This window comes from Ceraceosorus guamensis, assembly GCF_003144195.1.
Source record: "Ceraceosorus guamensis strain MCA 4658 unplaced genomic scaffold IE81scaffold_37, whole genome shotgun sequence".
Taxonomy (NCBI): domain Eukaryota; kingdom Fungi; phylum Basidiomycota; class Exobasidiomycetes; order Ceraceosorales; family Ceraceosoraceae; genus Ceraceosorus; species Ceraceosorus guamensis.
Genome location: NW_020290032.1, coordinates 70,420 through 93,761, shown reverse-complemented (window position 1 = coordinate 93,761; position 23,342 = coordinate 70,420). Strand labels below are relative to the sequence as shown.

Sequence of the window (23,342 nt, the reverse complement as noted above, 5' to 3'; positions counted from 1 at the left end):
AGCAGCACCTCTCTCTCCGCCTTTGCGTTACGCCCACCATCCACCTCCTAGCTGCTGTACGCTCATCACCACCTTTCGCAACCATGACATCGCGACAGCGGCCCAGCGCAGAGGAAGAGCCGCTTCTGGGGCAAGGCGAGGCCGGCACTCTTTCGCCTCCGACAGAAGGGCTGTGGCCGCTGATCGTCGTGCTCGTCACTTCGGCGCTCTGGTCGCTCGCCGACTTTGCACCCAAAGCTGCTGCCATAGATGCGCTGAGAAAGTTCTCGTGCGCAGAATTCTACAGTGTGCACCCACACCCTTCGCCAGCAGATTTGCAGGCTTGGATGACGCAGAGCAGCGGAGCTGTCGAGTCGTCGAGCGCAATGCTAGGCGCCTCTGGTGCGGCAGACTTTGCAAAGAGGGCGGCGATGATGCTGCTTGCTCCGCGATCCTTGGCTTTGCTCAACTCGCACGCCAGCGCTCATGCTGCGACATCGCTGCCCCACTCTCCTTCCTACTTCTGCACAGAAGGACCGAATCGCCCCGCCATCGAGGCGCAGACTGCTCGCTACGTCCTCATCACCGACACGATGAACTCTCTGCTCACCCTGCTGGCCATCTTGTACTTTGGCCCCAAGTTGAGCAAGTGGGGTCGCAAGCCAGTGCTCTTGATCAGCTTGTGCGCAATTCTCGTCATGCAAATGGGCTTTCTAGTGCTCCCGATAGCGTATCCATACGGGCCAGACGTGGATCAGGTCGGCATACATCCTGTATTGACCATGTACCTCATCATCGGCGGTTACGTCATTTCAGGTTTGTTGGGAGCTGTGAGTGTCGGCACGAGCGAGGACGAGTGCAGTGCACGCGACGCGGAACGTCGAGCTGACGCCTTTTAATGCTGTGCGCGTCTAGGAAGTGCTGCCGCTAGTCACCTTTCGAACATTGGTTGCCGATCGCTCCACTGCCGCAAAGCAGACTCGCAACCTCACTTGGCTCACGCTGACGTACCTCGGAGGCGTCATGTTTGGGCCGCTGCTTGCCGGCCTCCTCGCGGAGCTCTTTCCCATCACCTCCAACGGCATCGACGCTGCGCTCGAATCGGAATGGTGGTACTGGATGAAGAGCGAGGCTCCCGAGCAGCCGCCGGTTCCGACTCCTCAACCCGTTCCTCCTTTGCCTCCCGGCCGAGCAGACGAGCGCAACGTGACGCCATTTGTCGTTTCACTCTCGTTTGCAATCCTCGCGCTCCTGTTTGCCGCGTTCTTTGTCGCCGAGTCGAACCCGACGCAGGCGAGTGCGCCTAGCGAGGCAGAGGAGCAGGACGTCGGCGCCTCGCAAAGCACCGCACCTCGCCGTACATCCCTCGCCTCGAAGCTCGGTCCACTGCGACTGCTCGTACCGCCCAAAGTCGACGGCAAGAGGGATTGGCGGTACTCGCGCCTCGCACTCGTTCAAAGCGCTGGAACTTCGGGTGGCACGGGTCTCACGGTGCTCATCGTTGGGACGGGTCACATATGGGCTTGGGATCCTTCCTCGGTCGGCTTTATGCTGTCTTGGATAGGTGGAAGCCGAGCAGTGGTCCTCTTTGCCGTCGTGCCGCTGCTCGTCAAGTTGACAGAAAAGATTGTGCCCAAGCCAATGCAGCTGGTTGGTCTTTCGGATGCAGAATTGGAGCGACTGGCCAAGGGAGCGCGCGCCGAGGACATCGGTGATGCCGATGATGAAGAGGACGTTGCGGACCGACGTGCTGCAACATCGAGCACCGATCGACTCGAGGATCGCGATTCTGATGCGCGTTTGAAACCCCTCGTGGTGTTGTGGAGATGCGCCGTCGATCTCTCGCTCGCACGCATATCCTTCTTGTGAGTATAGCAAGCACGTGTACACCACGGAACGGCGTGACTGACGTTGGGCGTGCGCGCACACACAGCACGGAAATGCTGGGATACATGATCATCTCTACCGCTGCGTTGCTGAGGAACAGCCCGCTGATGCTGTTCGGCACAGTCTTTCTCTCGCTTGGAGGCGGTTACGCACCAGCAATGCAATCCGCCTGCATTGCTCTCGCTTCAGACGTATTTTCTGGCGTTGCAGTCGAAGACGAAGCGGGCGCACCCAATGCTCACAAACCCCTCGTGCCCAAGAAGCTGGGCTCGGCAGATGCAGCGCTATCCGCCTTCTCCATCATCGACACGCTGGTGCAGACGTGCGTGCCCGTCGCCACCACATCGCTCTACGCAGCCACAAACGAGACGTTTCCCCCTGCTCCCTTTATCCTGATTACCGCTTTTTACGCCATCGCTGTGACTGCCCTCAGTGGCTTAAGCCCTCACAGATCGCACCATCACTGAGTCTATCTCAGACGTAACATATCTCGTTGTCGTCATGGCTTGCGTGATTCGTGAAACGAAGCGCTAGTATGTGCGCGCGCATGCGATTACCGAGACGTGCGCGCCAAGATACGACAGCGAGAGTGGACAGGGTGGGGGAGCAGTTGAAGTTGCACAAAGGTAGGAAAAGAAATGCACTGGTGCCGAATCGAACGTGTGAAATCGAAGACCGAATGGGTACTCTGGGCGGAGAAGAGGAGAACTGTTTTCCCCGTGCGCGAGTAGCGCAATGCCGTGGTATAGAGAAGAGATCTGAAGCGGGAGGCGAGATTGACGGCGAGAGTAGTCGAGTGAAATGTCAGCTCGGTGAACGTGCAAGTCGATGCGTGTCCAGAGCGCCCCAGGACAAAACTCCTCAAGTTGGATCGACATCCCACGAATTGCACCGTCCGCGCACTGTTCCAATGCCACGTAGACGCCGTCTTCTTCTTCAACTCACTTTTGCACCACTCGCACCTGTTTATAGGGCAAAGACGGCACCCAAGACGGCAACAGCTCCAGCGACGGCCACGGTGCCCAAATGTTGGGGTGCCTTGATCATTGCACCATCCGCGGGTGCGGTGGGCACGGCCTGCACAGAAACGCTCGAAGTAATGCTAGGTCTGCCTTCGGAACTCGAAGGCGTGTAGAGAGGGACGGCAGTGTTTGTAGGGTCGGTGTAGTATCCAGGTGTGACCTGAGCCTGGGGCGAGCCAAACTGAACGCTGCTCAGAGCAAAGGAAGATGTCTGGGGAATGTTGCTGTCGAACGAGTAGGAAAAGGATTTGGCCAAGGAGGAGACGGCAAAGGTTCCTGCTGAGTTGGTTGTGCCACCCGCATTTGTCTGTGCTGGATCGAACGTTGTGCCCGTGTAGGGAGGCTGAGTCACTGGCTTGAAATCGGGCGCCTCAAAGTCCTCGACTTGCTCGATGGCGAGCGCAGGTGCAGCAGCGAGTGCTGCTGCGAAGAGTGCAAGGAGCGTGAAGCGCATCGTGACGTCGGGAGAGGAGTGCGATGATGGCAAAGGGAGGGGGGGAGATGCGAAGAGGCGTGATGAAGGACGAGAAAAAAGGGTGGGGCGGGGGGTTCAGTGTGATGGTCGAGAATGTCGCAAATGCGATCCGCGAGTGGCAATGTCTGCTGAAAGCTCGACGCGGGGTCGATCGACCGTAGACTCTGGACTCGACCCGCACTGATTCGCGCGCTGCCTGCCACCAGACACTCACACTCACACTGATCCAGCGCTGCGGTGCTCAAGAGTCACAGTCTCGATCTGCGAGCGCGTCCGTCCGGAGCCAATGAATGTATCGCGCAAAGAGAAGCCAGCAGCCGGGCGCGAGCACCGTCGAGGGGTTGTCCATCGCGTACTGTATGCAAGGCAGCTGCACGTCTGAGGATGAAGAAAGGATCTGGTGCGGGGCAAGGCAGTCGAGCAGTCAGAGCATCTCGGACAAAGCTGCAAGCGACTGCATATTCGATGCTTAGCGCCGTGTGTCGCCCCAGCAGGAGTCAAGAGTGCGAGTGCGAGTGCTCGAATGACCGCACTTTCCGCACGCTTCGCCAAAGCGGCCTTCATCGTGACAATCACAAGTCGAAAGTCGTGAATCGAGAATGGAGAGGATCGTGGCCGCAGCAAGAGCGCTCGCTACCATTGAGCGATAGTCACGAGTGAGGTCGAAGCGTCAAGACCGTGCTAGAAGGCGGATCCTGCTGAGACAGGCAAGTGCCCACGAATGTATGCTCGGAGGGGGATATTTCGAGCCGTCGCTTCTCCTGCACGCCGCTCGATCGTAAGTAGTGCGGCCGTGTCCGAGGCCAGATCACCACCGAGTACCTCTTTTGCCAGACGTACCACCACACCGAAGGAGGCGCCGCACGAAGAACGATTCTCGAGTCGCCCTCGCTCGTTTGCAAGCGCCACAATGTCATCAGACCGTCGATCCTTTGACTATCCATTCCATCTCGACGTTCAGACGAGGTGGAGCGATAATGACCAGTGCGTACAGCGATGCCTTCACTACAGCACCAGCTGACGCCAGCAAGCCCCTTCCACCATCATAGGTATGGCCACATGAATAACAGCGCTTACTACTACGTTTCCGACAGCGCCATCAACGCCTACTTGGTCCAGAGCTGCGGCATAAAACCATTCCTGGAGGGTGATGCCGCGAACAATGTCCGAGCCGATTCTGCAGCGAGTCTGATTGGCCTCATTGTCTCCTCGTGAGTGCGTCTCCTACACCGCATCAATTTCTCCATCCACTCACTCTGACTCTGTTGTATCTCTGCAAAGCTCGGCAACGTACCACGCTCCTACGTCGTTCCCCTCCAAGCTGCGAGCAGGCGTCCGCGTGCTGCACCTCGGCAATAGCAGCTGCCAATACGAAGTGGGCATCTTTAGCCTGCCTTCGGCAGCCTCTGCTCTACCGCAAGACGCACAAGCAGCTGTGCTGATCCGCGCAACGCACGTGTTCGTGGCAAGAGACTCCAGGAGACCGGTGAAGCCCATGCCCGAAGAGCTGCGGCAAGGATTGCTGAAGCTCAAGAGCGAAAGATGGGCTGAGCAGCAAACCGCAAAATTGTGATGCGAGCCAATGCCTTGCCCGAGTTTCGCCCTGCGTCAGGCTGGCGAAGATGATCGTGATGGTTGGCAGGCTCTGCGCACAAGTCATTGCACGCAGTTCTTTTTTGTGGCACATTTCGACTACAAGCACGTGGATGGCTGCACCATACATGCGATTTACATAGGAAGGAGGCTCTACCTCATCCACCAATCTTGAATGTGTTTCAGTTGCAGACTGAAGCGATTGTGACACAGGCTCAAACATGTGCAGACAGATCACTACATGTGTATGTGCGGCAGGGCAAAGACGGCAGCAAGCGTTCGCGGCAAGACACAAAAGGCGCACGCAACGCGACACGATGCGCGGTGAGCCACCACACACTCTTCGACATAGGCGAAGCAATGAAGCGTGACAAACTTTCATTACTGATCAGGATCGAGGTCGCTCGAAGTACGATTGTGAGTAGTGGTGTGCGCGAAGAGTCTTTGGGGATAGCCGAGAAATGGCGTAAGCTGAAAGGGGGCACATGCAGGCGCTGAACAGAAACGGAGCATCTTGCATGCACATCCACCTCGCTTCTGCTTCGCCGCTCATTCGGGCGGATTGCAGTGATCGACGTTGCCATTTGGGTTTCCCCACCACGTTGGGAAAGGTCTGGCAGGCCCGGCAGCGCCGTAAACAGCAAAGCTTAAGATGAACAGGGTGATCTGCGAGCCGCCGTCCAAGGCCGACCCTACGATGTACATGTACTTGTTGAATAGTTTGGGATGTCGACGACGAAGCCAGAGTTGAGCAGCTGCCCCGATGGCTACTGTCGATGTCAGGTAACTGAAGGCCCCGAAGTAGTTGTAGCCGCCCATGTACTGCAAAATGATGGGAGCGTTTACTTGGTACTTCTCCAAGGATTTCCATCGGCGCTGGACGATGAAGTGGATGAATGGGATGATGAAGCCTATCAAGAGCGCGAAAGGAACTAGCCAGTATCCAGCGCCTCGAGAGTACGAATATACGCGGTCTGCTATCGCCCATGTAACCGCTTGGGAATTGAGGTTGGAAAACATCGCGACGGACCACACGTTGGAATCTTCGTCGTTGAGAAGCACCTCCCTCTTGCTCACGGCAACCTGAACTGCGATGAGGTAGTTCACCAAAAGACCAAGTAGTGTTCCGTATGCTTGACTTGCGAAGAGAGTGCGCCAAGGTATCTTAGTGTATTGCCCAAATTTGAGACCAGACGCGAGGTTGACAGCGAGAAGGATGACCTGGTGACTGAAACTAGCGAACCATAGCCCGGCGAGGGGCCTCCCCGGTACTGCGAGAAAGGTCGCGGTCAGCACGATAAAAAACCTTGAGGAAAGCTGTATTGCCGCCAAACAATCATCTACGAGCACGTACCAAGGACGCCGCCTACCATCTTAGACAGAGTGTTCGTGCTGTGGGGCAGGGTAGGTGAGTTAAGCGGATACAAGCTTTGAAAAGAGTCCAGACTTACCCAATGCTATCCGAATCGAGAGGATCGAGGGAACGTCGACGCTTCGTGAGTCAGCTTTGATTTCTCGGCCAAGTACCTTGCGCAGGGGGCTTTGATACTCGCCCATTTCCGAAGAGCCCGTACAAAACGCAAGACAGAGGAGCGATGACAGCCCCTAAGAGGAGCGAGACCAGGTAAGCCCACCACGGCATCGTTTGGCCGTGCAGGACGGAGATAAGGCCAGCAAAGAAAGCAAGGACAAAGGCGATACCGTACCACCACATGGGCACCTCCTTGTACTTCTTCATCGCTTGGTAGTGAGGATCTGGCTGAGTACCAGCTCTAGCTTGCTTGAGCGCTTTCCACATGTCCGCTCCGTAGAACAGAAGAACGTGCGAAATGAGCGCGGCGACAGCAAGATTCGCTGAAATGTATCCCCAGAGAGTGGACGACGTCAGCACTGGCAGCCCCTGCTCTGCCAACGCTGTGTTGTTGATGGTGAGCGAGTGACCGAAGACCGCGGTCAGATTGTACTTCGACCCGTCTTCTGCGTAAAGAGACGTGCCGAGCATTGGGAGCTGCGCAGCGCGAGAACCGAAGGCGTTGCGGTAGTAGAGCAGCGGCATGATGAGCCACATCAAAGCCAAGCCGATCCAGCTATTAGCCTGTTGCTTGAGTGGCAGTGACAGTGCCGAGGAGGTGATATACTGCCAGTCAAGGGAAAAGTTGAGAAGTCCCAGACCTTCATTCGAGTTCGCGCCTCCGAAGATATTTGTCGCGACATCTCTAGCGGCCGAAGAATAACGCGCAGAGGGAAAGCACGGAATGCTAATTCCGTTTAGGGTTGGGAAGAGATAGGCAGGAAAGAGCTCGTAGATCGTCGAACCGAGAAGGACCTGACCGAAGCGGGTGAGGCGTTTCTTGTTTTTTGCGACGTCATAGTGAAGACTCTGCATCAGTGAAATTTGTGGCAATTGCGTCCAATAGACCATCTCTGCCGGATAGACGATGAGCGGACGGAGTACGCCAGCAATCACGAACCCTATGATGGAAATGGAAAACAGACCGAACAGAACAGTGGTGGTGTCCAGCGAGCTCTGTGGGTAAAAGAGTCTTTGCACTATGGCTACTTCGACACCTGCAAGTCTTTTGACGCAGAATGACAAACAGTATGAACGAACACGTGTCAGATCCTATCCACTCCATCGCTATGAATCTCATCGCTCGTACTTACGAGTTGTTGGCGCAGCTACCGATCAGGGTGGCAACAACATGCTCTTTGAGCCCAAATGGCTGACCCAGATTGAAGAAGCGTGCGACAGCGCCGAGTCGTGGTGAGACTCTTTCGAAGCGCTCGGCTGAGGGGGTCAACTTGGCCCAACCAACGCCCAGTACGTACGCCACGAGTTGAAGAAAGACGGTGCTGATACTGATCTGGACAGGCTTGAACAGATAGAAGACGGTGACTACAGAGCTGAACGCGGCAAGGACTGAGCCAAGTACTACCGAGCGGAAGGTCAGGGCCGGGTCTCCGTCGTCACGAGTCGAGACTGCGATTCTGGACACATCGGCACCTGACATGAACGGAAGAAGCTGGTGATGATCAGCGAATGGTGCCGCATCAGGTGAGAGTGCCAGAGCAATTCGCCCTCGATCGCACCCTAGATGCGCGTTCCTCATACTGACCGTCGCGAATGACTTGATCCGAAATCTTGGTGACGCCTTCTGATCCATCGAGTTCGCGAAGTCCGGCTTGGGCCTCGTCGATCTCCAGTTCGTGGGACGTCTTCTCCTCGATGCCTTTCTCCGAAGGGGAGGATGGTGTGACTGGTCCGTCGTCATCTTTCTTGAGTTCTGCAATTGGATCCGTCTCAATCGCAGTGGTTTCGCCGATCTCTTCTGCGCCTTCCGAAAGGGAGGCAGGTTGGGCTTTGCGACGAAGGACCATTTTGCGTGTGCTTGATCAGGATGGGATAGGAGGAAGAATGATGACGGAAGACTTCCACTGAACGTGATTCTCCAGCGCGGATCGTTTATGAATCTTTTCAGCGGACCATCTGCAGGCTCGACCTCAAGAGCTGCTTGTGAGATGGGACTGGGACTTGTATTGCGAATGGCGTGCTTCGTTCACACGCGACCCGGTCTTGCCATTCGCAGAGGTTGCTGAGGCGCAAGCTGTCGGTCAGCTTCGAGTCAGGCACAGGTAGATAGATGCCTCTCTTGACAAGACGATGGGCGTAGGAGTTTGCTTGCTCATTGGCGTGGTGAGCACGAGGTACGCGCGCAGGGCAAAGCCTGTGCCGAATCAGAATCGTCAAAGCCAGATAAGAAGAGCGAACCCCTTCGTGTGTGGTAGTGCCGCGTCCAGTCCACCACCACCCAGCAGCACCCCCACGACAACCTAGCTGATGCCCAACAAAGCTGACGGGCATCTCGGCGCCATCTCCGAGCGACTTGTGGCAAAGACATGCATCAGCAAACTGATTCAGCAGCAGCTAGTGTGAGTCTTAATTGTGATGTGAGAGCTCATCGGCCCATCATGAAGTTGCCGCAGGCTCGAACGGCGATGGCGCCCTTCGGAGCATGCGACGGCTAGCCATGCAGCTAGGCAATCACAATTGAGTGGTTGCGGACGTGAGGAAGACGGGCGCTAAAGCGTTACGATGGCGTGATCGCGTGAAATCGCAGTCAGGGAGTCGCACGCGTAGTAGTACGCTTGCGTCTGCGTCTGCGTCTGCGTCTGCGTCCAAGCTAACCGCTTTGGGGCACTGCAGCAGTCTACACCGCTTGCCGCCGGCGCGAAGCCGCGTGATTGCGCGCAGATTCACGCTTCCGCCGGACGGAGTAAGAAGGGCCGGCAAAAGGGCCTCTCAATGACGACATTCTTATAGCAGCTATCGTCGAGCAAAGAGAAGGAATCATTGTGATTTCGAAATGTGAGCGCACTACAGGACGAAGGACGTGCTTATCGCAACATTGCGCTGCGATGGGAACGGGTCGAAGGCGCGCGCTCAGCAAGCGAAAGAGAAGCACAAGTCTTTTCAATTCAAGTCATTCAGCATGCAGAAATGGATCTCCCAGGGTCCTTCTTTACTCACGACTGCCAAAGCACAATCTGCCAAGTCTGGCGTGTTGACTTCTGTACCTACCGCAGGAAAGCCCATCGCCTTGGCGCTAGTGTGCATCTACCTGCTTCGACCTAACTCTTTTGTCTGTGCAGACCGCACATACAGAAGCAGCACGACTCCATTTAACCAGCACGCGTCCAAGTGACGTTGTGAGCCACAAATGTCGCCATCGCGTTGTCGGCACATCAATGCCGGCGTCGGAATCCGCCATTGACGACAGCCGCCGGCATCGACACACCAACTATACGAAGCTAACCCACGGATGTCTTGAAGAACAGACCAACTGTCGCGCCGGGCTCGAGATGCAAGCGAGTGCAGACGCTGGGGCCATGTAGGCCTCAAAAGCATCGCGGTCAGGCTAGCTAGCACCGTAATTCAGGTACAGTACAAGCAACAGCGAGTAAGCGATGCACAAGCCTGGCCCACGGGAGTTGCATCCGAGGGCAAAAGCGTGCGTCAGATCTCAGCCAGCTGCTTCATATCAGCAGCTTCGACGTCGCCTTCATGATACGTCACGGGGCAAAATTTGCGAAGCGTATCCGAATGATCACCACACCCCACACTCAGCGCACAAACACACAGGAGAAGCGTACAACATCCAAATTTTCAATCGTGACAGGAATAGCAAGAGACGTGACAGATATGGGGTAGCGAGCACAAAGCGGTATTCGTGACGGGTCGTATTTTTTTGAGGGGGAGCAATGGTTGCGTTGTAGTTGTCGCAGTCGACGAACACATGAACCGCGTTCGCATGTTAAGCGTCCACGGTCTTGGACTCGTACTCGACGTCGCGCTTGGCAGCGTCGGCCTCGGCAGCCTCGTCGCTGACCATGTGAGCACCGACGGTCTCGAGGTCGGAGCGTCTGGCGCGCATCTCTCTGTTGGCAGCAGCAGAGAGACGAGGAGAGGTGGTGCAGTAGAGGCTGTCGACCTCCTCGAGAGAGAGCCCCTTCGTCTCGACGATGCAAAAGTAGGCAAAGACGGCAGACAGGGCGCAGGTGGCGGTCCAGATCCAGAAGACTTTGGGTCCCAGGCCGGCCTTGCCAGGTCCGCTGTCGACAAGGTAAGGGGTGGCGTATCCGATTCCAAAGTTCCAAAGCCAGTTCGAAGCGGTGCAAAGCGAGAGAGCCTTGGCACGAATGGCGAGAGGGAAAATTTCACCACAGACGACCCAAGCAGCTGGTCCCCAGGTGCTGGCGAAACCACCGACGTAGAGGCAGACGAGGGCGACGAGACCTCGTTGAGCAGCAGGGTTGGAGTTTCCAAAGACGGTGCCGATGATTGCAACGATGCCTTCCATGATGGCCATCCAGACGGCACCCCAGACGAGAATGTTACGACGGCCCACGCGGTCCATGGCCCAGATACCGGGAACGGTGCAGACGACATTAACAACATTGGAGACGATGGTGAAGATGAAGGGGTCACCAGCACCAGTGCTATTGAAGAATTGGGTGCCGTAGTAGAAGATGAAGTTGATACCAGTCAATTGTTGCCATGCTTGGAGCCATGTGCCGACGAGCGTGCGCGTGAGGTTCTTGCGGTCGTTGTTGCGGAAGCAGTCGAGGTAGGTGCCGTTGCCGTGGGTGAGCTCAACTTCGAGATTGGTGCGAATGTCAGCAAGCTCGGCTTGCACGCAAGCGTCGTCTACGTCGGTGGCGTTGAGGGTGGCAAGGCTCTTGGCGGCTTGCTCGATCTTGCCCTTCTTCACGAACCAACGAGGAGACTCGGGAAGGAGCATGGTACCAAAGCTGAGAATCAAGGCAAAGCCAAGCTGGACGCCGATAGGAATACGGTAGGAGCCGGTGTCCGTCCTGTCCTTAGTGCCGTTGTTGGCGAGCGCAGCAAAGAGAAGACCGATGGTGATGGCCCACTGGTAACCAGAGGTGACGGCGCCACGTGCCCAGCGAGGAGCCGTCTCGGCTTGGAACATGGGAACAATTGTAGAGACGATACCAACACCGAGACCGGCAACGACTCTTCCCACGATGAAGAGAGGCAGCGCCTGAGCGATCAATTGAAGAATGACACCGACGCAAAAGACGACCATGGCCACTTGGAGACCCCATCGACGGCCGAGAGTGTCGGCGATAGGCGCGCCGCAGAGCGCTCCAACAAAGGTACCTGCAGATAGGATGCTGACCACAAGCGAAGTGTCTCCGGTCGAGAGAGACCATCCTGGCTGAGGAATCGGCGAAGTGTTGGTGGGCACATTGTCGGGGTAATAAGTACCAAAGTCTTCCTTGAACTTCTCCATGGCAATGATACCGGAGATGGTTCCAGTGTCGTAGCCGAAGAGAATACTGGAAGCGTTCAAAAGTGATGCTGCGTGTCAGTCGTGTTGTCAATTCGCATCGACTGCGCATCTCTACTCACCCTCCCATGGCCATGAAGCTGGAGGCCAAGACGGCGCGGATGGCCTGCTTCTTCGTCTTGGGCTTGATGACGGGACCAGCATTGGTCGTCAGAACGGGGACAACACCACCACCTGGCATGATGGCAAGGTTCGTGGGGAGGCTGTGAGTGTAAAGTTGTTGGGCGGAGAGCGGCTAGAAGACCTCGAGGTGATGCTCAAGGGGGGCGGGTGAGGGGGCAAGAGTGGTGAGAGGAGGACTGGCTGAGCTGAGAAGATGTCGTGCTGCACACGGAAATGGGGCAGTCGACTCTGACGATGAATCGGCTCCATTTATAGACGAGGAAGCTTCCCCAGCTGGAACCGTGCAACGACCGTTACACGCGAAAATAGATTGCTTGTTACCCTGCCCCGGGCCCCCACATTGTGCTGCTCGCGCTTCCGCGAACGTCCTCGCCTCTTTCCTCTCACGCAGGAACCTCTCTTTCGCCAACACCTTGCAGCTCTGCATGGGCACCAGAGCCCTGAGATGGACCGCAAGCGGCCCAACATCAAATCCAGACTTTGCGGGGGTACGGCAGCAGGAATTAGCCACATTCGCGACTCGCAAGGGGGCAGCAAATTAATGCTGGAAGGCAGCACGAGCGCAGAAGGGCCCACAATGAGTGGACGCGAAAATTGGCGCGAGCGCGGGCCATCGCGGCGGTCTGGCCGCGGGCTCTCGCGCGGCAAATGCGATGCCGCGCACGGCGGTTGCCTATACACAGCACTTGCAGCAGCACACTGAGTGAATTTGCGCAGATCTGCAAACGCCCGCGCGTGTCCGCGTTTTCTCACCTGAGACTAATGTAAGGCCCGCGCCGAGCCATGACCGAGACCTGGTCTGACTCCGCAGATCCGCGCTCTGCTGCTCAAACAGACCAAGTCGACCAAGGCATTTAACCAGCATCTACGTGTTCCTATATTCGTGGCTGCGCGCGCGGAGAATCACAGAAAACGGCTGCCCCTGAAAATGGCAATTTGTGCGCCAAATAGCCTCACCCCTGCTGCGGGGCTCCACGCTCCGTAGGTGCCAGCAAAAGAAACAAGCGCACTCGCCCAGCAGCATCAGAAAGAAAAAGCAATGAGCCAACATGTGCGGTCTCGAGCACGCTCAGATCGTGCAGTCGCTCTAGCCAAGCTATACAGTACTCTTCTGGTATACACTAGCGCGATTCTTCTTGACCCCAACAAAACGGGCTTGTGCGTGTTATGGCAGTGCTCTTCTTGCTGGTGCACACGAGCAGGGAATGGGACGGGGAAGCATTGCTGTGGCTTCCTGCTACGCTCTGAGAAAGCTTGCCATCTTCTTGTGGGGCTCCACGGCGCCGCTCCTGGGCCCGCTTCTAGCTTGGCCAACTTCGTAGACTCTTTATGAGGACGGCTATTCAAGATTGCTGCTTGGCCGAGGCTGTCCATCGATGTATTTATTGTTTGCGCGTTACGACCGATTATCATCCACATTACGACCTGTGGCCCTTGTCACATACAGATATGCCAAACGCAATCAGTCACACGCACAACCTCATCCCGAACCTTTGAGAATTCCAATCAGCAACAGGCAGAGAGGTGCGGAAGCTGTCAGATCAGTGACGGTGAATCGCCAAAAGTCCACTTAAGCTGTGAAGCGAATTACTCCCGTCCTTTAAAAATTTCGATATTGCTTATGTAGACGAATGAGATTTCAGAAAGGACTTTGTTCATGTCGATTCGCTGACGATCAGCAACTTCTATCTAGCATTTGAACCATCGCTCGGCGACCGTGACATTCAAGATTCTGGAGTGCCTTCGACCACCCAAACGTTGTCCAGACAGACATGCATCGCGAGATGTACCGCGGCAACGATCTGGAGACTTTCGAGGGAGACGGCCAGACTTCAGCAAGGCAAGATGGCTCTGCTTGCGCGCTGGCTCAGCAGCTGCACAACAAACGTGCACTCATCTACTCTACTTTACTTTCGTGACGGGTTAGACTTGGTGGTTGCCTCCGGATTCACCTGAACCGGAGGAAAGCTGCAGCTGAGCCTGGACTTTTTGCATTAGCGCGTCGGCTCGGGCGAACCTTACAGATGCGGCTTCGGTGTGGGGCGACAAGGCTCATCACAGCTCTGCTGGCACGAGGCCGGAATAATTTCTTCTCGTTTCCTTCCCGCTCGCAGTCGAGTGCATGTGACCCAGGTGCTCGGCCTGTCTACTCTGATGATCGCCTGACAATGTAAGCAGATACTTGACGGGTGCGCGACAATGAGCACGCGAGCAAGCGCTCGGCCTCTGCCCTTCCGGCAGAAACGCCGCCTTGCCTCGCTGCCTCGCTGCCTCATCATCGTCGCAACAATTAAGAGTGAGTGCGTCGACGTGAAGATCGGTCCATCCCTCGAGCAGGCGAACAGACTTCACGACGGACTGATATTGAAGCTGGACTGTAAGCTTGACGCCATCCAGCAAGAAGTCAAGCTCAAGCCGTCACACCTGAGCTGAGCTGACAAAGCGTCCATGCGGAGAAAAAGCAAAAAGGTGGCTTGAGAAGCGCGGAAGAACTTCGGTCGATTATCGCAGGCACGCATCTCTCTGAGACTCAAAAAAGTACGCAGCCGTGGAAAAAGTCAGCGTCTACGTTCGACGCATCGTCGTGTGACCGCGACACACACTACAGTCGCAGAGCTTCGACGTGAGTGCACCGTGAATACGTGCGGACTGCAGCTTGGCTCGGCAAGAGAGGTGGAGGCTCGTCGCACCACGCATCTGTGATGACCCATTCAACATGGCACCAAGTCGTCTAGCTGCGAGTAGTGGAGGTCAGGACGACGACGCACAGCAACGGCTGAGGTCCTCACATCTCCGAGCCGCAGGGTCGACAACGAGCATATAGTGGCTATAGCTTAGGCAGCGCAGTCTACGGTGGGCGCCGATTCAGCCACACCCTGACATTGCCCGGGTCCGAGCATTGATGAGCTGCAGCTAATCAAAGCCACCATCAAGCAGAGTACAAGAAAACCGTTCGCATCTGCGCGTCGCGCTTCGAAAAGGAGGCTTGCATGCCGAGGCGCAACGAACGGAGCTCGTATCGTATGGAAAGGCTTGTGCGGGCGAGTAGTGGCAAATGTTCATCGCAGTTAAAATTGTGGTGCTAGACAAGACCAGCGGATTGCACGGCAAACCCATGCGACGAACTTTCGCGGGTGAATTGGATGACGATTGAAAGTTGTTGTTGTGGTGCTACATAGACTTGTTTTTGCGGTGTTGTATTCAGTATTGAAGATTGGCTTGGATGCGATAGAGAATGTGACGCTGTGCTGGAAATTGTACAAGCAGGCGGAAGCGTATTCTTACTCGTGTGGTGATGGCGTCTACGCGCTCAAGATGTTGGAAAGACAATCATCGATGACCTCCTCGACACGTTGCAGCTCGTTGCCAAAGTGTTTCTCATCCTTTTGTGGATCTGCAAAACTGCCCAGGTGAAAGTCGATGAAACGGCATCGCAACTTGCCTTGCTCCACTGCCACGCACATGTTCGCGGCTCGAATGTCGCAGTGCAGCACGCCAGCTGCGTGGATGGTCCGTGCTGAGCGTAGAAACGCCTCCTTCAGAGTAGCAGTCATGGAGCCCACAGAAAGCTCAACATCCGCCTCGACGCTCTGAGCAAGCTGAACCAAATCCCTGTGGGACATCTCTGCCAGAGTCTTACCAGCATCCGTAAGCACAAGTCCAAGCACTTGCCGAGGAGGAGTAGGGCAGAGCTCAACAGGGGCCTTATCCTTGTCCGAACCAGGTGACGCTGTCAGGGATGGCGTGGCAATGTCTGCCTCAGGGTGGGGCGCTCGTATCGTCACAGCGCTAGTGGCAGCAAAAGTGCTGTCATCGCACCATTGCTGTAGCTGTTGCTCAGTTCCAGCACTTTGTGTGAGTATCCCAACAATGTGCGGCACGCTCTCCCCTTGCAGTACCTCCAAGGCCCTATAGATGCGCGCCTCATGAAGTGCCACAGGATGAAACGTGTCCTCGTAATGCTGATACGATTGTCCACGAAGCCATTACACCTTTGCAAGAAGCGTGGTGCCAGAAGACGTAGGCATAATTTGACCCGAGAGCACGTAGGCTCGGTAGACCCTGGCGCACGCACCTCCTCCAATGGGGAGACCTCTAAGCTCGACGTCGGGACGAAATTTGGCCTCATCCAGCAGACCTTGAGCGCTACCGCGCGGAGCTGGGCGAGATCGTACACGACGCGTGTGAGAGCGCAGCTGACGGCTCGACGGTCGGTCTTGGCTGCTGCCTGAGCTCTCCACATGCTTGTAAAATTCATCCGAATTCTCATCAAGTGCATGCTTTTGGAGAATGGGTCTTTGGCCTAAGCGTTCTGCACGCTCCAGCGCGTGCGTCATGAGAGCCAACAGCGTGCAAGGCAGGTTGTAGCGAGTCTTTAGGTCGTTGCCACTTCGGCTTGGCGTCTCGAGAATAGGCCCACACGCAGGTGCCACGGATGGCGTCCGTACAGTGATGCGCGGCTTATTTGTGCCATCCATGTCGACGACTTGGAGGTAGGCTCCACTGAAGATGACACCTGTCCTTGCACCAGTGCTCATGCAGTATTCGACTAGCTGTGCCAAGAGCCGCGCAGACGCCGATGCTTTTGATCCTCCTAAGACTTCTGGTGGTTTGGACCCGCCCGAGCCCAGCGCCACTATACCAGCCAGCGTCTCAAGGGAAATGTATCGTTTGACTTCCATAATTGCGATTATGCGCACGTCTGAAAGCCAAATCAGATAGTAGGTAGGAATCAATCATGTCAATGGGTCAGATTTGCGCCTGCGCCGCTCTATCGTGTGGGGGCACGAGCGTGCCCCTATACTGCGGGTCTTTCTGAGGCGCACCTTGACAATCTGTTGCGTTCCCCTCCACCATCGAATAGCTGAACAAGGCGAAGTCCCATTTGGCATCTGCTCTCGTTCTAATGACTTCCTTGGCGAAGGCTGGAGAAGGCGGCAAATCCGTGAGATCTTCTCCAGCCCAGACAACGTGCCTCCGAGCGGACGAGGCGTTGGATGGTCCGGATGCCTCGCCAGCCCCGACTGGCAGCGCGTTGAAAGCATTGCTGGCGACGCTTAACATCGACGCCAGCAGGCCACACAGTGCGGACTCGTTCGTCCAGGTGCGAAGGCCAATCTTATCGAAGCGCGATTCCCCGCGCGTCTGTTCAAACGTCCAGACGCCATGGCAATCATCAATCCCGGCACCCATACGCTTGGCCGCCGAATCCACGAGGTTGAGAGGCGAGCAACAGATTCCAGAAAGGTGATCGCCTTGGACTTCCCTAGGAAAGCCGCTGGTAGTCGTAGAGATGCGAGAGGCGAAGCGAAGTCGCTCTCGGTAATGCTCGATACAACTTGCGTCAAGGTCCTCGACGGTGTGCGAGCCGCTTGGAGGCGTGGCCCGTAAGAGGCTTCGCTGGTCAAGGCGATTGCACATCAACGCCACATGAGGCGAGTCGAACGTCGCATCCTGAGCCATCTGCTCAAAATTTTCCTGACCAGTGCTTGTGTGGCTGTCGGGCCAAGACGTGGTGTAGACTGGGAACTCGCCGTCACGCTGATGTGCTGTCCAGACAAAGCGCAACATGGCGGCCTCGTGCGTTGTCCGCTCAAAGCTGATCACCAGCTACGCGGACATTACTGGCATGCGACTGTTCTTCGCCAGCCTAGCGTTGAGTGTGCAATTTGGCTCTCACTCTTTGAGCTGCGCAGGGCATGCACTTGTTCGAGAGCGTCAAGTTGGTGATGATCATGGTCTAAAATGGACAAAAGGTGGTAACCGGCTCCCAACACCGATGCAGGCTGTCCTGCAAGATTCACATTCAATTCTTGATTGGCGAGTGAAATCAATAATGAATTTACGCGCAGCATACAACACGCAGGTGACGTTTCATTAAGACCTCGAAAACATGAATTTTCATTCCACATTTAATTTTGAATCAAAGATGACGGAGCCGCGTTAGAGAAAGATTGAAATCCTACTTCGCTTGACCTTCAAGGCCTGATGGACCTTCTTGATCGTTGGGGAGTCAAGAGTGGCGAGATGGTCTGAGTGAGCTCAAAGGGGGGTCACCAGTGTAGACTCTGGCCATGGCAATATGGCAGCTCCCACATAGCCATAGCAAGATTCATTGATGATAAGCCCACAGGGCAGGCCTCCGCGACCGCTCTGTTGCATGCTCAGCGAAGCAAGGCGCACATCTCCTTGCTTGGCTGGTCTGATAACCCCGCCCAGATCAGCCAAAGACTCATTGTTCTTCAAGAGTAATGGGACGCAAGACTCAAAACTTGTGGGCATGTAGTTGACCACGCAGGCCACTCGATGTGGTGACCATTGATGCTACATCACCATTATTGTATTACATGTACTCTACATAACTCCATTATCGACGAGGGGAGGGAGGACGATAGGAATGCGTATACTGCTGTGAGCTGGGAGGGCCTCTTTGCGCATGAGGCATGCCGGACGGCGAAGGAAGTGTCGGTCGTTCCAGGCGAGCTTCGGGATGTAGCAATTGTGATTGAGGTGACGAGCGGTGCATCTCGCCCCGTTGTTGCTGGGTAGGATACGCGTAAGCCCCTGCGGTCGACATCGTGGGGGATTGCCGCGTTGATAACGGGGCGGCAGGAATCGGGCGGGAGTCGTGCGCACTCAGCGGTCGGCTGAGCGGCGAGGGTGCGCGGTGCACACTGTTGGCAGATGAGGCACCAGCAGCGTTGCTGGCGCTGTACGCGCTGTGAGGCTGCAAGTAAGCTGGCGAAGCAGACATTGAGCGATGGCTGACAGGCGCTGCTTCTCTGATGGCCGGCGAGTGAGAGCCATATGGCGATGCAGAATCGTGTCGCAGATCCGAGGTAGGTCTCGTTTGTGGATTCAGGATGGATGACGACCACGACTGCGGTCTCACATCTCCGCGTCCGTACTCTTCTCGAGCTGGCAGTCGCGAACGCTCATCCCGTCTATCGTACGCGTGTGATCCCCCTGCTGTCGCATCGTGCCATCCCGCGACCGACAAAGGTCTCTGCGCACTCGGCGACGCGCTGAACGAATTTGCAGAGGGTGACCGGCCGTATGCGCTGACAGAACTTGTGCTTTGAGAGCCCGGGCCGAGGCGACCCTCGCTCAGACTGTGATGCTGCAGTTCCGGACGCATAGGTTGGGATTGCTCCACTTCTCGGTTGTGCAAGAAGCCGCTGCGGCTTCCTGACTCCTGCAAGACTGAGGATCTTACAGAAGGGCGCTCAGCAAGATGAGAGGCTCTGATATCGCTCATGGTGGAGCTTCGCTGGAAGCTCGACTCTTGGTCGTACGGTCGAGGGGCGCGCGAATTCGCTGCATATGGATTGCCCGGACGCTGGCTCGAAGACGAAGTGTACGACGACGGGGGCGGCATCGCGCTTGAGCGCTGGACAGCAGGCGAGGGCAGTGGGCTATGCCTCGAGTAAATGTCGGAATGCGCTGCCGGATCGTTCTGATGATTGAAATGCATGCTAAGAGGACCTTGGACGCGCTCTCGAGCATCGAAAGTCGTGTTGGGCGCCTCTGCCCGTGACGCAAGGGGGGGCCTTTCCCACTGCTGTTGTTGGTGCACGTAGGTAGGTGTTTCGTACGCAGATTGGCGAGGACCAGCAATGCCACCAGCGCTGTGCCTAAGTCTCTCCTGCCCGTCGGTGTCGTGCGGCAAGTGTTGCTCGCCATTTCCCTCTTGAGTGCTTCTGAGCCAATCAGGTACTGAAGGACGCCGACTCATGCTTGGCGAGCTTCGATCAGATGGTTCGTCATTCAGTAGGCTGTTGATGCGCAGTCCGCGAGGTCCTGCGTCCACAGACGAGTCAAGAGACATGCCGCCTGGTCCAGAAAATGTTCCCCCTTTCGGCGCGTCAGCCTCTGCTCCCTTGCGTCGTAAAGCCAAGACATTGGCCGCTTCTTCCCTTGCTTGCAGTGGGAGATCGGCGTTTTGCTCTGCAACAGCGGCGGCTTCAGCAAAATCGGCTTCGATCGAGTTCCTCTGAAAAAAGTTGCGGGCTTGAGCAGCAGACTTGTTGCTTAGACCCTCCGCAACTGCGTCCCAATCCTTGCCCTTGATGGCCAGCGATCGAAGAAACTCGTTGCGCTCTGCCACTGACCAGTACGATGACGTGGGCTGCCTGGCGCGCTTTGTCGCTTCGTCAAGCGGCACCGCCGGACCAGTGGTCTCCGTAGGGGTTCCTGGCGTACCAGAACCGACGCCGCTTGTTTGAGTCTTTGTGCGCCGCTTCTTTGCTTTCGTCGCGGAGGCTACTGCAGCCAAGCCTTCGCCCAGCGTCACAGGGTCTGCAGCGATGCCGAGCAACGAATCCTCAGCAGTCTCCGAAACTGGAGTGGCAACAAGGGCTGCTGACGCGTTGACAGAGCTTTTGCCGGGTTTGCGCCCTCTTTTAGCGCCTTTCCTGGCTCGCTTCTCCTCTCGCTCCACGGCGCTGCCTTGGCCGTCTTCCTCATTAACTCGCTTGCGACCTGTACTCTCTTCGTCCTCCTCTGCGATAGTCGAGATTTGCTTGTCCATCGAGCTGGTCAGCATCCTTGACCTTCTCCTTCCGAGGTCTTGCGTATCGAGCGGCGAGGCACCGGCATCTTCCTCTTCCAACTCATCGCCTGCTGCCGACTTGAGGTCTGCCATGAGAGCGCTGCCCTTCGCTTTCCTTGGCTTGAACTTTGCCTTTCGTTTTCGCTCCCTATTTCTGGCAGCACTCATCGCTTTGTACTCGTGTCCTGGCAGCTTCTTTGTGAGGTAGTAGTAGCGCACACACTGAGAGGGTGTCTTGTCCGGCAGCGCCGCAGCGATCTTTCCAAATTGCTTGGGGAAAAGAAGGTAGCGCTTCTCGAACGTGATTTTCTCCTCCTCGGACCAAAAGTCTGGATCAAAGTCTGACAAGAAGAATGCGACGGGATCCTTTACAAATCCATTATCGTCATCAAAGTCGCTTTCGAGTCGCAAGGGAGCCGCGCTTTGCGGTGCGCGCAGGTGACTGTCCGGATCGATGAGCATGTCAGGGGCGGTGGCTGTGGTCCGCGCAGCCCGCATATTTGGGTCTTGCATGTCGGCGCTCTCCAACGACGCCAAGATTTCCAGAAATTCTGCTTCGGAGCGGACAGCATCACCGAAACCGGGAAAGGCACCCTGATTGCTGCGCCGATTCGCACGGCCGACCGCGGCGCCGAGTGCCATCGGTGTCAGAAGAGCGGCACTAGAGTCCTCCGCGCCCGCTGCAGCGCTCGGCGCAGCAGAGCCCACGACCGGTGTGCTGTTAGACATTTGCATCATTGGACGACGGCTGACTTCTCGCGACTCTGCAAGGCGGTTGAGTCGTGCGCAATGCGCCTGCCAGTCGTCATCCAGAGCCTTGTACTGTTGCCGTAGACCCTCGAGCTTTGCAATGAAACGTCGCTTCTTGCTGAGCAGTTGCGTCATCAATCTTGCGCGTGTCCTCTCCGCTTCTGGGTCCTGCTCGTCCATCCATTGGTCCTGCTTCATCTCGCGAGGAGCGCCGTACACAGCAGATTTGATCACGCTTTTCGTCGTCTGGGAGGCGAGCCTCTTGTTGCTGCGCTCCATGCTGGTGATCCAAGCCTCGTCTGGCTTGAACAAACCAAACAGGTGCGTGCGTGTCTCCCTGATGATCTCCTCTCGAGCTCTTTGCGTCCGTGGGGTCAGCAGGGGAAGACTTTGGACGTCTGTTGCAACGCTAGAATCTGGTGGGTGTATATTGAGGTGGAGGGTGACCTCTTCGCGCTCGCTGGGTTTCAAATTTGAGTCATCGACCATGTCAACGTCTCGAGACATGCCTGCGTCCTCTCGTACAGCCTCACTGGTCAGCTGCGCGGCCGACACCGTGGCGGTGCCTTCACTGACCGGCACTTTCTCTGCCGCAGCGGCGATCTGAGCTGCAAGTGAGACGCCGCCAGCGGAAGGCACCCGCGTTACCGGAGTGTCCACGACCTGAGCTCTTTCGCTCTGTTCCTCGATTGGAGCAGCAACGGCTGCTGGGATTGCCGGGGCATCAACATCCATGGCGTCGTCTGTCTCGGGTTTGACCTCGGGAGCGGTCTGGACGTCACGAGGCAGAGGAGTGTCCAAAGTAATTTGCCGTGTCGTGATTCGCTGCTCGATGTTCTCTTGCTGCGTGTACCTGGCCATGGCAGCAAGATCTTCTGCTGCAGTCGGACCGCTGGCTGGCGCAGCCACAGCTTGTTGCAGCGGAGTCGGCATTGCAGCTTCGGTCGGCGCTGCAGCGGGGAGATTGGAGCCAGCAGACAGAGCAGGCGTCGGCACGTCTGGCGAAGCGAGAGCTTTTTGCGAGGTGGCCAGAAGCTGTTGAGAGAGTGCGCTAATGGCTGATGGCTGCAAATCCTTGTCTTTGGAAGCGTCAGTGGAAGTGGACGTCTCGGGATTTCCTGCCTCGACAGGCAAGAACACCTCTGAGCTAGACGACTCAAGCAGTGCTGGTGTGACGCCGCGATGAGGAGGCGCGGTCGTGACAGTGTTTGTGATGGGCTTTGCTTCGTCCGATTTCTGAGCCACGGGCCTCTGCTCCGCTGCTGCCTCCACGCTCTTAGCATCTCGTGATCCTTGCGTTGAAGGCTCGACAGGGACGCCCAGACTCTCGGCAAGTTGCTCAAGCTGCATCGCATCCGTCTGACTGCCCGTGTGGCCGTCAGATGCTGCATGTCGCTCAATGTCACATGATTGCGCTTTGGGTTGAATTGCTGGTGGTGGCACCTGGCAATCTTGCTCGCCGACATCCTGCGACGACGAGACACCCGCTATCTTGACCTGTGCATCCTGGCTCTGTGCCAAATTTTCAGCACGCAGATGGCGCGAAGGGGTCTCCACTTCCCTCTTGATTGCTCGCGGAGGTGTTCGCCGGATCATGTCTGGCGCTTCGCGCGACACGGCTTGTGATTGAGAATCTGCGGCCAAAGATGTGAGGACTTCCGGCTGCTCCGAGGTTGTCCGTGACCCTTCTGTTCGGGACAGAGATTCGCGGTCTCGCTCGCGGGTGTTTGCACCGTCTCTTTCATGGGTCCGGCCATCGCTAGTGTGCTTGTACGTGCCTTGCGAGTCTCTCTCGGCTCGTCGTGGCGTGGTGGGTGATGACGGACCTGAGCGAGCGCCAGACGCCACGGAACCAGACCCCCAGGACCGCATAGCAGGCTTACCCATCCCGCCAGCAGACACAGCATTGGGATTCGGATAAGCTCTTGTCGAGGTCGATGGTGAGTGCAGAGCAGCAGACCGATCGCTGAGCCCTCCCCAGCGATCCCTGTCCCGCTCTCGCAATCGGTCTCGCTCTTCTAGCGCAGACAGAGAATCGCGGTGTTCACGATGTCGAATGCTGGGTCGCGACCATTCCCTCTCTCTGTCTC

The 23,342-nt window shown here is 56.6% G+C and overlaps 7 protein-coding genes across 7 annotated transcripts; 2 read left to right on the top strand and 5 right to left on the bottom strand.

Moving 5' to 3' along the window:
- Window positions 1-83: 83 nt before the first annotated feature.
- Window positions 84-2,362, top strand: IE81DRAFT_314616 (hypothetical protein; the record flags this gene model as incomplete). The annotated part of the gene is made up of 4 exons (XM_025512509.1): window positions 84-347; window positions 537-813; window positions 899-1,844; window positions 1,913-2,362. The coding sequence occupies 4 exons, from the start codon at window positions 84-86 to the stop codon at window positions 2,331-2,333; spliced, it is 1,908 nt and encodes a 635-aa protein (XP_025368966.1). The 3' UTR covers window positions 2,334-2,362.
- Window positions 2,363-2,832: 470 nt separating this feature from the next.
- On the bottom strand, window positions 2,833-3,342 carry IE81DRAFT_347993 (hypothetical protein; the record flags this gene model as incomplete). The annotated part of the gene is made up of 1 exon (XM_025516210.1): window positions 2,833-3,342. The coding sequence occupies one exon, from the start codon at window positions 3,340-3,342 to the stop codon at window positions 2,833-2,835; it is 510 nt and encodes a 169-aa protein (XP_025368965.1).
- A 574-nt stretch (window positions 3,343-3,916) lies between these two features.
- IE81DRAFT_154781 (hypothetical protein) lies at window positions 3,917-5,140 on the top strand. Its single transcript, XM_025510477.1, has 3 exons — window positions 3,917-4,347; window positions 4,413-4,574; window positions 4,645-5,140. The coding sequence occupies exons 1-3, from the start codon at window positions 4,085-4,087 to the stop codon at window positions 4,934-4,936; spliced, it is 717 nt and encodes a 238-aa protein (XP_025368964.1). The 5' UTR covers window positions 3,917-4,084; the 3' UTR covers window positions 4,937-5,140.
- Window positions 5,141-5,505: 365 nt separating this feature from the next.
- Window positions 5,506-8,334, bottom strand: IE81DRAFT_367151 (OPT superfamily oligopeptide transporter; the record flags this gene model as incomplete). The annotated part of the gene is made up of 6 exons (XM_025517055.1): window positions 5,506-6,227; window positions 6,311-6,348; window positions 6,408-6,448; window positions 6,506-7,532; window positions 7,621-7,960; window positions 8,073-8,334. 6 exons carry the CDS (start codon window positions 8,332-8,334, stop codon window positions 5,506-5,508), a joined length of 2,430 nt encoding a protein of 809 aa, XP_025368963.1.
- Window positions 8,335-10,098: 1,764 nt separating this feature from the next.
- IE81DRAFT_303090 (putative monosaccharide transporter) lies at window positions 10,099-12,158 on the bottom strand. Its single transcript, XM_025512267.1, has 2 exons — window positions 11,891-12,158; window positions 10,099-11,817 (listed from the first exon to the last, which is right to left on the bottom strand). Exons 1-2 carry the CDS (start codon window positions 12,007-12,009, stop codon window positions 10,269-10,271), a joined length of 1,668 nt encoding a protein of 555 aa, XP_025368962.1. The 5' UTR covers window positions 12,010-12,158; the 3' UTR covers window positions 10,099-10,268.
- A 3,597-nt stretch (window positions 12,159-15,755) lies between these two features.
- On the bottom strand, window positions 15,756-17,700 carry IE81DRAFT_154711 (hypothetical protein). The gene is made up of 2 exons (XM_025510476.1): window positions 16,778-17,700; window positions 15,756-16,653 (listed from the first exon to the last, which is right to left on the bottom strand). Exons 1-2 carry the CDS (start codon window positions 17,520-17,522, stop codon window positions 15,938-15,940), a joined length of 1,461 nt encoding a protein of 486 aa, XP_025368961.1. The 5' UTR covers window positions 17,523-17,700; the 3' UTR covers window positions 15,756-15,937.
- Window positions 17,701-20,694: 2,994 nt separating this feature from the next.
- Window positions 20,695-20,964, bottom strand: IE81DRAFT_291354 (hypothetical protein; the record flags this gene model as incomplete). Its single annotated transcript, XM_025511896.1, has 1 exon — window positions 20,695-20,964. A coding segment is annotated over one exon (270 nt), but the record flags the coding sequence as incomplete, so codon positions are not given.
- Window positions 20,965-23,342: the final 2,378 nt, after the last annotated feature.